We start from the raw sequence: 13,261 nt of genomic DNA, 5'->3' as shown, positions 1-13,261 counted from the left end.
ATAAATGTTGGGTAATATCACAAGTGTTTATTGTCAATTTGAAACATTCAATCAAACAAATACAAACAACCCTGTTTCCTCAGCTTTACGAGTCGTCAGATTACATTTTCAAACCAGCCATGGCCCGTTCCAGCGGATTAGAACTCCAGAAGTCATGGTCCCAACCCAGGAACCACCCTGTGAAGGTGGGGGGTTCAAAGCCCTGCTTCACTGTCACAATGGGAGTTCTCTTGTCCCTGCTGGCAGGATCCGATTCAATATATTTGGCAGCTAAATTAGGAAAGATATAGATAAATTGTAAGCTAATGAAAACTGGCAAAAAAAACTGCAGTTGAAAATGGAAAACTTCTCACCTGAAATCACAGCTTCACTTTTTTCATCTTCATTTGCTTCATTTCCGATCCAAACAAAGACCTTGGAGACAATGATTTGAAGCATGTACAGTGTTAGATTTTATTTCTTAAATGCATTTTATTGCAGGTGTCCCATATACATACAAACACACAAGTTTACCTGATCCCAAGTGTCCAGGATCATGACATCATCTGAAGCCAAGTCCTCTTGGGTCATCTCTCCTGGCACCTCTTCAATCTAGATAGGCACAGAACAAACATAAATTGTGAAATATGAAAGATTATTTTCTGATTTCAGTGTTTATTTTCAGTTGAGTATAATTAAGTTAAACCATTCAACATGGACACTCACAAGGAATTGTCCTGTCTTGTTAGAGCAAGCAAAGAGCCTAGGAGGATGGGTGTCAATTTTGTTCTTGAGCCTTTCAGAGGTGCGATACTCTGCTTTTCCTCCAAGAGCACTCCAGAAGTCATCTACATAGAAATTCGAGAAAGAACAAGAGTTGTTCAGTATGGGTTCATTTATATTCTGAATGCAACTTTTAAATAAATACAGTAAAACACTCCTCTACCAATGACAGAAATACACCCACCTCCCTCTGCTCCTTCTGATATCTCTGAAAGGTCCACTCCTAAAATGCTGGCAAGCTTTTTGGCTCCAGTCTTTTCTGCATTACTTGTACCATGACCCAGCCACAGCATAGAGCCTGAAGCAGTCACCAAAACAAAGGCATCATTGGAGTTGAGGCTGGAGGCCACAGCATCAACCTATTTTAGGCAAAGTGAACAACAACCGTCAAAGGAGAACCAATTTTGTATACATTTTCATATGAAGAACATTCGACAAAAAAGAAACTGCATCATACAATGATGCATTACAAAGAACACTTGATTCATTTTGACTCACCTCAACAGCTCGTGTGTGCCCAGCAGGATTGGCACGCACTTGGAAAAGGCGGACTGCAGAAGCCTGTGATTGGCCACCCTTTCGTGAAGTCCCACCCTTGTGCACCACCATTGGTTGCCCACCAAAGATACTCATGAGGTGAGGGGGTTCCTTGCCTTGAATTACTCGTACTCATAAACATCCACATTCAAGCTGTTGTTACTGATTTGTTTTGATGGTATACAGTGGTTATAGAAAAGAATCACCACCTTTTAAAATGATTACATTTTGTTGTTTTGCAGCCTGAAATGAAAACAGACACCAATTTTGTTTTATCCAGCTGTATTTACTCAGTGCAACTTATAACATCCAAGTGAAAGATATAACATCAACATGTCAGTGATCAGTTGTGGTCATTTTGATGAGCTCAGAATGAAAAGAGCTTCCTGGAGCATTTCAGTCCTTGGTAGTGCAACTGAAGCAAACAATCAACTATGGGTGGCAAGGCACTAAGTTGTGGACTGGCACAAGTTTCAAAGGCTTTATCAGTGCACAATGAAGCCTATTATTAAAAAGTGAAAGGTATTTGGGACAACACAGACCCTCCCTGGATCAGGATGTTGCTCCAAACTGGATGAAAGAGACAGGAGGAAACTGCTCAGAGAGGCGACCAAGAGGTCTACAGCAACTCTGAAGCAGTCGCAGGAATTTATGACAAGGAGTGGTCATTGTATGCATGTGACAACAATATCACAAATTCTCCACAAATGTGGCTTGTATGGGAGGATTGCAAGAAAAAAGCCACTCCTCAAGAAAGGACACATGCAGTCACGATTGAGCTTTGCCAAAACACACCTTGAAGATTCTGAGGCCACATGAAAAAAGGTGTAATGGTCAGATGAGAGTACAATTTAATTAATTTTAATTTTATTTTTTCTGACATCTTTCATTTGGATGTTATAACCTACACTGAGTAAATACAGCTGGATAAACCAAAAACAGTCTCTCTCTTCATTTCAGGCTACAAAGCAACAAAATGTGATTATTGTATGGGGGGTGATACTTTTCTATACCCACTGTATATCAAGGATCTCTAGACTGGTGTACTGCAGAGCTCCAATCCTAATCATAAACACATCCAAACCTGCTAATCAAGGTCTTCAGGATTACTAGAAACCTTCAGGCAAATGTGTTAGGGCAGGTCGGAGCTAAACTATGCAGGACATTTGCGCTCCAGGAGCAGGATTGGACACTCCTGTTATATATTTTAGTAGTAGGTGAATAATGTGCACTAAATGTCACCTGCACAGGACTCCCACTGAGCTCTGTGTCCAGCTGGGCAGCCAGAATGGCAGAAGCTCCTTTCTCATCTTGACTGGACTCTTCCCCCTGCCTGCGGACATAACAAACAACTCCATTTAATAAACCTCTGCAATGATGACTCATCCTTTTGACAAACAGAACCCTAGCCTGGTGGGGCTAAGAGATACTAAAAGACCGTGTTCGGTTACCTGTGTGTTTTTGTGTAACATGAGCAGACAAAGACCTTGGCTTAGAACCAGGTTCAGCCATTCATAAAAGATTGAACGGATTCCAGTAGGTCTGTAGCTCTTACCATATATATATAATCTGCCCCTGACGTCCCCCATGCTTGTAGGTGTACAGGATGATGTAACTGTCTCCTCCAAAGAACTGCCCATAAATGGATGGGTCAACTGGAACCTTGTCTGAACCCTCAATGAGCCAGATCTTTCCAAAGCAACAGAACAAGACAAATTTTCCATTATTTTGTCTACTTAAAAAAAAAAAAACATGATAGCTGCAGTGTGTTGCACAACAGTACACAGCACATTTACCTTTTTCTCCCCCTTCCCATCATCTACCATACCATGCTGAGCAGCCATTGCCTCTGATTTGTGCAAAGATGTTGCATCAAAGGGCACTTTCTTGATCTTGGCAATTTTGTTGGGCACATAGGCTTGTCCCATGCCCTTTGTCTGGTCTGTGTCTTGCCAGAACTTGAAGAACTGTTTGAAAAGAGGAGTCTCTCCATTCTCAGGGATAATCTGGACCTCAGTGTGTTTAGGATAGGCCATCTTACTTATGAAGTCCTCTGCACCTTTCATACCTGCACTTCGCTCTTCTTTATTAGCGTCTTTACCTGTTATATTAAAGAAACAAAAGAGCAAGATTTTCATTCAGGCATGTCCCAAATGCACATTTGGAATTCGCTTGAATGATGTGCTCAGCTGACCTTTCCAGACAAATATCTTGCCATTGGAACCATGGTCCAAGATGAAGCAGTCAGTGGACTGCAGTGCACTCTGGGAAAAGGGGTTTTCTTCTGCCACCAAAGTGACAGACATACCCCCACTGGCATTTGAGACCTACGTAATAATGACCACCAGAATAAACCATTTTGTTAAGTTTTCAATATTTCTCTGGGAAAACCTAGAGAGTATGGCTTACTGTACCTTGTACAATTTTGCAGACTTCCTGTTGTATGCATCAGTCTTGGTGTCTTCAGTCTGTGCATCAGGAAGTTCAGGCTTTGGTCCAAGCATCTGACAAAAATATAATAAAGCATTCGCATTCAGAAAATAATATTGAATACTTAAGCTAGAATACACTACACAACATTTGCCCTGATTTTTGATTGATTTGCAGTCTGGAAGAGTCATTTCTAGTTGAGTTAGTCAAAGTATAGTTTAGTTCAGTCAAATATTAAGCATGTTTGATATTTTACAAAAGTTTACTTCTAGCAATGAGGCGCATGTCTCTGTGTGAGTTTATTGTGTCTGGAATGACATGATGGTCTGGTAGTGTGTGATCTTCAGTGGTCCGCAAGTATATGATGCTTAATTTTTCAAAAATTATGTGGTGTATTCTAGCCTTAAGGCACTAACCTATATAAAATAATGAATGAATGAAAATGAATGAATGAAACATCTTTCTTTTATTATACTAACCGCTAGGATCTTCTCATTCTCTGATCCTTCTTCACATACAAGAAGTTTTGCTCTCCCACAACGTTCATTATCACGAATATCTTTGGAAACATTGGTGGCCTTCAGTCTCTCAAATTGGTTACACTTGGATCCACACCACTGGTATATCTCCTGATGTAAGTATAAGAGAAACAGCATGAATACATGGGATACCTTATGATAAAATGCAAAAGAGATAAAAGGTGGTACAATTAATTCATATAATCTTTCACCTGTCCAAAGTCTAGGATGAAGCAATCACCCTTGTTGAAGCTGTCCCAACTCACGGGTACCTCAATGGCCCGGACCACACGTCTGCCACTCACATGGAGAACTCGCTTCACATTCACTTCACCGGAAGCTACGTGTTTGAATCCAGAGGCAACTCCACCTTGCTGAAGAAATGAAAAGCAGTTTAAGGAAAAATTATTTACTGTTTTGCTATTATGAACTGACCAAGTATCCAAATACATTTTATATGCATCAAAGCATGGTACATGTATTAACTCTGCCCACCATGTATTTAAGGCCTGATTTGAAGTAGCCTACAAAGGTTTTTGACTCATATCCCTGGACTTCTCTGTACTGGATTGGTTTTCCTCCAAGGAAATCGTCCATTTGGACGGTGAAGATAGCAGCTGCCCCACTCTCATCCATTGAGCATGCATCACCTGGAGATGCAATTTAACAATGTTCATAAACAAATTTTCCGTGAACATGCACACCATTAACTGAGTGAGAGAACCTTACATTTACACTAACCACATTCTCACCTATCCAGAAGTGAAGGTCATATTGTAGATTACCAGAGTTTTGCTTTATGGTATTGAGAATGAGGTAGGTATCGCCGGCATAGAAGCCACCATGAAGATTCTTAGGGACAGGAACCAAATCCATGTTTTCAATCCTCCATACCTGCAGGCCTGGCTGCTTTCCTGCCTTCTCAAATTCAGGGTGGTTCACCATGGTGCTGTTTAAAAACAATATCTATTGTAACAGCCATACACAATAGCCATTTCCTATTACATGCATCAAAAGAAAACAAAGGCAGTTCCTGTCTCTCAGTCTAGAACACTTTGTCTGCATCTTTAAAATTGTTCTAATGCTTCCGCAATCAAACTGCTCTCCTCTCGCCATGTCTCGCCATGCCCTCAGGCAGAGATCTCCACCCACAAAGGAAAAAGGAAGAGGCGCAACGGCACAACAATTGGCTTACTTCAACACTTACCTGTTCTCAACCACTATATTTCATTCAGGAGTAGACAACAAAAAAGGTTAAAGGTAAAAGTTAACCTGTTTATATAATCTGACATGAACTGCAGTTTATTGGTTACTTATATATATATATATATATATATATATATATATATATATATATATATATATATATATATATATATATATATATATATACTTCTAGTATATCAGGGGCCGGTTGCATGAACTCCTTAGACTAGTCAAATAAATGTTACACCATACTACTGCTGCTGCTGTTGTTCTTTCAATAAGCGAATTTAAAGGGTATACAATAAATGAAATGCCAAACGAACATACAATAATAAACATTTGTTTTTATCAAAAGTAATTCATGATATACATAAAATTTAAAAAGGTGTAACAATTTATCCAGTTTAATAAAATAAATGAACACTAATAAAATAAAATAACAAACTGACTCCAATATTTTTTTCCACATCATGCTAAAGTTTACACTTCCCATAAAGGACTGATTATGGTTCTTTTGTATTGCAAACATGATACTTGACTCTGAACTGCTGCTAATCATTATTCTGTTGTCTATAATATTCTGACCATTGGTGCCCGTCTCACACCTACCTACAAGTCTTCATTTCATTCATTTCCTCTCTCTCTCTCTCTCTCTCTCTCTCTCTCTCTATATATATATATTGCCGTTAGCGCATCAGCAAATAGTTTGCTTCATAAATTCAGTTCAGCCGCATTAAGTTGACGAGGCATTTTAGGTGTTCTTGCTCCGTCCAAGCAGTAAATGCACGTCTTTGAAAGAGCGCTGTAGCGTATTCTTCAACCGCTCAGGGACTGAAAATAAGAACCATTCCAGGAGCTGCCAAAATTATATTTTAAAATTAGTTAGGGCAAATCCATACGAATATTTACAAGTAAATCTCCATATTATGCGTAGGCTAGCCTTCTATCTATCTGACATCTAGTTTTGACGTCCATCAGGGGGGTTAAAGCCTTCTTTAGGGGACCCGTAACCGCCCTGTAATTCGCACCCTGTACTAAAGCCCCATCAAATAGAATGCTTTCGAAATATGCCTACCTGTTAGGCAAAGCTTTCTTTTAAGGTAATATCAACAGATGAGTCCGGGACGACAGCTGTAGGTTTGAGCACTGAGCTTCCGCAAGTATTGAGTAACATTTTCAACAGGTGTGTTTTATTTGCATATGAAAACCCTCCTCTCCTTTGTCAACTACTAACATGCATTTTCTTCCGGGAAAATAGTAATAATAATAATAATAATAATAATAATAATAATAATATATATATATATATATATATATATATATATATATATATATATATATATATATATATATATATATATATATATATATATATACGGTTGCTTATTATTATTATTATTATTATTATTATTATATAGTGCAGAGTTCGCGGTTTAATGTTATACTATGTAAGACATTATTTAGTTTCAAATGCACAGTAAATGTTTACACTGATTCAGTTGTTGGTGATTTCCGTGCAGAATACAATGTGTGTATATTCTGGCCATTCATATAATAGCAAAGGGGAGACCGGGCAAAACATTTAACGTAAGAGCTAAACTGGTAAGTGTAAGTGTAAGTGTAAGTGTAGTGTTATGTAGTGTGATGTCGCTCCAGTAGAGGTGAGTGTAGTGTAGTGTGATGTCGCTCCAGTAGAGGTGAGTGTAGTGTAGTGTAGTGTGCTGTTGCTCCAGTAGAGGTGAGTGTAGTGAGTGTAGTGTTGTGTGCTGTCGCTCCAGTAGAGGTGAGTGGAGTGTAGTATTGTGTGCTGTTGCTCCAGTAGAGGTGAGTGTAGTGTAGTGTAGTGTGCTGTTGCTCTAGTGGAGGTGAGTATTGTGTGCTGTTTCTCCAGTAGAGGTGAGTGTAGTGTAGTGTGCTGTTGCTCCAGTAGAGGTGAGTGTAGTGAGTGTAGTGTAGTGTGCTGTTGCTCCAGTAGAGGTAAGTGTAGTGTAGTGTTGTGTAGTGTGATGTCGCTCCAGTTTTTGTGATTTTATTTTTGTGTATTTATATATGTGTGTGTTAGAGGTGAGTGGAGTGTGCTGTTGCTCCAGTAGAGGTGAGTGTAGTGAGTGTAGTGTAGTGTGCTGTTGCTCCAGTAGAGGTAAGTGTAGTGTAGTGTAGTGTAGTGTATTGTGATGTTGCTCCAGTAGAGGTAAGTGTAGTGTAGTGTAGTGTGCTGTTCCTCCAGTAGAGGTGAGTGTAGTGTAGTGTAGTGTGATGTCGCTCCAGCAGAGGTGAGTGTAGTGTAGTGTGATGTTGCTCCAGTAGAGGTGAGTGTATTGTAGTGTAGTGTGCTGTTGCTCCAGTAGAGGTGAGTGGAGTGTGCTGTTGCTCCAGTAGAGGTGAGTGTAGTGAGTGTAGTGTAGTGTGCTGTTGCTCCAGTAGAGGTAAGTGTATTGTAGTGTGTTGTGTAATAGTAATGTTTCCAAACTTTTGACCTGTACTGTATATATATATATATATGTGTGTGTGTGTGATGTCGCTCCAGTAGAGGTGAGTGTAGTGTAGTGTAGTGTGCTGTTGCTCCAGTAGAGGTGAGTGTAGTGTAGTTTAGTGTAGTGTAGTGTAGTGTGATGTTGCTCCAGTAGAGGTGAGTGTAGTGTAGTGTAGTGTGCTGTTCCTCCAGTAGAGGTGAGTGTAGTGTAGTGTAGTGTGATGTCGCTCCAGTAGAGGTGAGTGTTGTGTAGTGTGATGTCGCTCCAGTAGAGGTGAGTGTAGTGTAGTGTAGTGTGCTGTTGCTCCAGTAGAGGTGAGTGGAGTGTGCTGTTGCTCCAGTAGAGGTGAGTGTAGTGAGTGTAGTGTAGTGTGCTGTTGCTCCAGTAGAGGTAAGTGTAGTGTAGTGTAGTGTAGTGTGATTTCGCTCCAGTAGAGGTGAGTGTAGTGTAGTGTAGTGTGATGTCGCTCCAGTAGAGGTGAGTGGAGTGTGCTGTTGCTCCAGTAGAGGTGAGTGTGGTGAGTGTAGTGTAGTGTGCTGTTGCTCCAGTAGAGGTAAGTGTATTGTAGTGTAGTGTGCTGTTGCTCCAGTAGAGGTAAGTGTAGTGTAGTTTAGTGTAGTGTGCTGTTGCTCCAGTAGAGGTGAGTGGAGTGTGCTGTTGCTCCAGTAGAGGTGAGTGTAGTGAGTGTAGTGTAGTGTGCTGTTGCTCCAGTAGAGGTAAGTGTAGTGTAGTTTAGTGTAGTGTGATGTTGCTCCAGTAGAGGTGAGTGTAGTGTAGTGTAGTGTGATGTCGCTCCAGTAGAGGTGAGTGGAGTGTGCTGTTGCTCCAGTAGAGGTGAGTGTAGTGAGTGTAGTGTAGTGTGCTGTTGCTCCAGTAGAGGTAAGTGTAGTGTAGTTTAGTGTAGTGTGATGTTGCTCCAGTAGAGGTGAGTGTAGTGTAGTGTAGTGTGATGTCGCTCCAGTAGAGGTGAGTGGAGTGTGCTGTTGCTCCAGTAGAGGTGAGTGTAGTGAGTGTAGTGTGTGTTGTAGTGTATGCTCCAGTAGAGGTAAGTGTAGTGTAGTTTAGTGTAGTGTGCTGTTGCTCCAGTAGAGGTGAGTGTAGTGTAGTGTTGTGTGCTGTTGCTCCAGTAGAGGTGAGTGGAGTGTAGTATTGTGTGCTGTTGCTCCAGTAGAGGTGAGTGTAGTGTAGTGTAGTGTGCTGTTGCTCTAGTGGAGGTGAGTATTGTGTGCTGTTGCTCCAGTAGAGGTGAGTGTAGTGTAGTGTAGTGTGCTGTTGCTCTAGTGGAGGTGAGTATTGTGTGCTGTTGCTCCAGTAGAGGTGAGTGTAGTGTTGTGTAGTGTGATGTCGCTCCAGTAGAGGTAAGTGTAGTGTAGTATTGTGTGCTGCTGGTGCTCCAGTAGAGGTGAGTGTAGTGTAGTGTAGTGTAGTGTAGTGTAGTGTTGTGTGCTGTTGCTCCAGTAGAGGTGAGTGTAGTGTGCTGTTTCTCCAGGAGAGGTGAGTGTAGTGTTGTGTGCTGTTGCTCCAGTAGAGGTCGCTGCTCTCACTGTTTTCATCCTAGCAGCACTTCTAGAGGAAGAAAGCGGCCGGACGGCTTACACTCGCTGAGACCAACCCAAACCCACTTGAATTTATATTTTAGGTAAAGGATAAACACATGACAAGATACATTTCACAATAATACGTTTCTAAATCGTTGGATACTAACGACTGGGACTGTTTTTAACGCTTTACTGGTCTGATTTTAGGAGAAGCTGTTAGCTTTAGCATCTCTGGGTTTGGTTCAGCGCGAGGTCAGCTAACGCTAACTAGTCCTTTGATGCTCAACATTAGCATATTTATCGTCTGAAATGCGGCACGGAAAGACAAGTGGTGCTAGCTTACGCGTTAAACAGACTTTGGAGTGATTTTTATTAGGTGTGGTTTAGCATATAGCTGCGAGACATTTGACAGGAGTGTGTGATTAGCTGATTAGTCAGACATGGCGCTGGCTGATTGTAGTGCTGCAGTCAGTGTTTATGCTACTTTTGCCCAGTGTCACGTTACTTTGTACCTGTATACATTTCCAGCTACATAACTAACGTGTTTGCTTGTCATTTCCGCATCGTTATTATCCTGAATTTGTCCTGAACGCTCACTAGCGAGGTTAGGTGAACTTATGGAAGAAAAGGGAAACGTCTTAATAGACAATAGCAGGACAGTCGGTCAGCTGAGCGCTGCTGGATTGCTGTCAGTCTGGCGTCATTTTATTGCTATGAATTCTCAATATTGATTTGTTTCGACTGTTTATGGGTTAATGTGTAATTTTACGCTTTGAATAATTTTTCTTTCTTCCTTCCAGAGCAAAAATGACGACTGCACCATATAACTATTCCTATATTTTCAAATATATCATTATTGGTAAGTGATAGTCTGTTTTCTACTACGTGTGCACTGCCTTATAGAACATACAATATGTTATATAAACGTCTCATAATATTTAATGATTTTGTTGGACGTTTTGTTGCGTTTTTGTGATATTGTGTCATGTGTGTGAACTTTTGGTGTCTTTATAGGTGACATGGGGGTTGGAAAGTCATGTTTACTCCATCAGTTCACAGAAAAGAAATGTAAGTGCTAAGAGTGGTATGAATTATGCTAAAACAAGGCAAAAGCGCACTTTGAGATACAAGCTAAGTCCACATACTAGTTTTATCACAATGCTGGAATTAATCATTTTGATACAATACCTTGCACAACATCAATATTCGATCCAATACCATTTTTGACACCACAGGGAAAATTACAACAACATTAAGGGCATAAAATCTATTTTGACCGTAATCATAAGTATTTTTCTTATGAACTTTTGTCTTGAGAGTTATTATTTCAGCTATTATTGAGCTATTATTTCATAGTAATGATAATATATTATTAGGGGTGTAACGGTACACAAACATGACAGTTTGGTACGTATCTCAGTTTTGACAACACGGTTCAGTATAGTCTTGGTACAGTTTTTTTTTTTTCTTTTTTAATTAGTGGTTTACTGAAAACATGGCTCACTCTTTAAATAAATTCAGTTATAATACAATTTTTCTTGGGGATAAAAATCTACTTCAGCTTATGCTTAAAACTATATTGAGCCCTTTTACCAGATGCCAACTATAAGGTTACAGTTAACAACAGAGTCCAAATTTAAATTTAATTACTATTTATTTTTAAATATAACAAGCAACACTCAACTTAAAAAAAGTATGCAAACATGTAAACTGCACATAATGCGGTTTTTAAATTAACTTAATGTTAATGATAAAAATTCACTATTTCACAATTATAATTATTTGACTTTGCAGTAGTAAAATTATAATACTTTGTGTCTTGCAAGAGTTAAAGCTTTAAGCTTTTATTTTTGTGGGAAACCGCAGAGAAACACAAACTTGTCACATAAACACAAATCTTAATTGCATATCTACAAATAATTGCAAATCTTGTAATAAAGCTGTAATGATCCGTCCAGAAGAGTGGAGATTATGGAATGTGAAAACAAAGCGTAACTGCTGTATGTCACATTTTCAGATGCATGTTAAACTTGCTTGCAGAGATGAAGTTCACGGCATTTATTGTGAATCGAGCCACTATAAAATGCTAAAATTACCAGATCATGAGCCATTGTGGAAAAAGAGCACTGAAACAGTTTGAAGTATAGAAGTATGTGTATAAAAAAAAAAAAAAAAAAATCTGTGTTATATGTCATCCTTTTTATTTATTTAAACATGAATAACTTTGTCTCTTTTTAGTTATGGCCGACTGTCCTCATACAATTGGCGTTGAGTTTGGCACACGGATAATTGAAGTGAGTGGGCAAAAGGTGAAGCTTCAGATTTGGGACACTGCAGGGCAGGAGAGATTCCGCGCCGTCACACGCAGCTACTACAGAGGAGCCGCGGGGGCCCTCATGGTGTATGACATCACCAGGTAGACCAGTATTCTGCTCTGATTGCATTGACATTACCAGTTTTATGCTACCTTTGGATTTGTGCTTATTATCTTATTCATTTTAAAAGTCACAAGGAACATATGCGATTCGTGTTGTTTGCAGGCGAAGCACATACAACCACCTCAGCAGCTGGTTGACTGATGCCAGGAATCTCACCAACCCCAATACTGTAAGTTCATTTATTATTAGCTTCAGCAACAGTCCAAACTTGGCAAATGATGCCTTTATATTTCCATTAAAGTAAATGGTGTTGGAGCTTCATACGTATTTTAACTGCAGTTGTGGTTTGCACAAAGACCAAACTTGAGCCTGTGTAAGACAATCTGAATCTTTCCTCAGGTTATCATTCTAATTGGTAACAAAGCAGACCTAGAAGCCCAGCGTGATGTCACATATGAAGAGGCCAAGCAGTTTGCTGAAGAAAACGGTAAGGTGGTTGGTTAAGAATAGAATATTCAGTCTTTTATTTAGGCAGGTGGTTTTCATTATATCCAAGATGTAGGTTAGTTTGTTTCTTCATTAAAACAGATTTGGGGAAAATAAGCATTACATCATTTGCTCACCAATGGATCCTCTGCAGTTAATGGGTGCCGTCAAAATGAGTTCAAACAGCTGATAAAAACATCACAATAAGTACTCCACACGACTCCATTTAATCAGTTAACATCTTGTGAAGCGGAAATCTGCATGTTTGTAAGAAACAAATCCATCGTTAAGGCTTTTTAAAATGCCAGTTCTGACCGAAATATCAGTCCATAACCATCCCCTGTTGTTCTCACAGTAAAATCCACAAACATATTTGTTTAGAATTGTTTTGGACTGTTTTCGCTTGTAAACAGTGATTGATCTGTGCATATTTCTCTCCTGATTAAGACGAGATGACTTCTATTGGAGAAAGCAATATTATGAATAGAAGACTTGTAGCAGGAAGCAGTGGTTTAAAGTTAAGATGCCTTGATGGGTTATGTTTATTATAAACACAGCGCTCTGCTTCACAACACATTCACTGATAAACTGGAGTTCATTACATGTGGATTATGGTGATGTTTTTTATCAGCTGTTTAAACTCATTCTGGCGGCACCCATTCACTGCAGAGCAAGTGAAATAATACTAAATTTCTTCAAATTTGTTCAGATGAAAAAACAAACTCTTGGACAGACAGAGGGCGAGTATTTTTAAACAAATTTTAATTTATGAGTGAACACTTCCTTTAAACTGAACTGCTTTTAGATCAAAATGGTAAAGAGGTTCACTGTACATTGTAGGACACTCCACGCTCACTTTCACATCTCCAATTTTTTGAAACAGGTTTGTTATTCCTCGAGGCAAGTGCAAAAACGTAAGTGGCCTTTAGACC

General features: G+C 39.6%; 2 protein-coding genes across 3 annotated transcripts in view; one reads left to right on the top strand and one right to left on the bottom strand.

Moving 5' to 3' along the window:
* Positions 1–12: 12 nt before the first annotated feature.
* LOC109063265 (gelsolin-like) lies at positions 13–6,668 on the bottom strand. The gene is made up of 16 exons (XM_042756818.1): positions 6,529–6,668; positions 5,000–5,196; positions 4,743–4,897; positions 4,460–4,621; positions 4,209–4,358; positions 3,714–3,803; positions 3,494–3,626; positions 3,096–3,400; positions 2,855–2,988; positions 2,542–2,632; positions 1,261–1,431; positions 947–1,121; positions 706–827; positions 514–591; positions 354–414; positions 13–270 (listed from the first exon to the last, which is right to left on the bottom strand). Exons 2-16 carry the CDS (start codon positions 5,190–5,192, stop codon positions 101–103), a joined length of 2,190 nt encoding a protein of 729 aa, XP_042612752.1. The 5' UTR covers positions 5,193–5,196; positions 6,529–6,668; the 3' UTR covers positions 13–100.
* Positions 6,669–9,480: 2,812 nt separating this feature from the next.
* The window catches only part of LOC109063244 (ras-related protein Rab-14-like), a 5,238-nt gene continuing 1,457 nt past the window's right edge, over positions 9,481–13,261 (top strand). The window contains exons 1-7 of one of the 2 annotated variants that reach the window (XM_042756823.1): positions 9,481–9,566; positions 10,266–10,324; positions 10,480–10,533; positions 11,704–11,881; positions 12,006–12,072; positions 12,243–12,330; positions 13,213–13,243. In XM_042756823.1, the coding sequence (XP_042612757.1) occupies positions 10,273–10,324; positions 10,480–10,533; positions 11,704–11,881; positions 12,006–12,072; positions 12,243–12,330; positions 13,213–13,243 (470 nt within the window). In that variant the 5' untranslated portion in view covers positions 9,481–9,566; positions 10,266–10,272. Of the gene's footprint in view, positions 9,567–9,718; positions 10,154–10,265; positions 10,325–10,479; positions 10,534–11,703; positions 11,882–12,005; positions 12,073–12,242; positions 12,331–13,212; positions 13,244–13,261 lie in introns of those variants that run through there. The other variant, XM_042756822.1, reaches the window with a different exon arrangement.

This window comes from Cyprinus carpio, chromosome A5 (assembly GCF_018340385.1).
Source record: "Cyprinus carpio isolate SPL01 chromosome A5, ASM1834038v1, whole genome shotgun sequence".
Lineage (NCBI taxonomy): Eukaryota > Metazoa > Chordata > Actinopteri > Cypriniformes > Cyprinidae > Cyprinus > Cyprinus carpio.
This window is presented reverse-complemented; position numbering and strand designations above follow the sequence as displayed.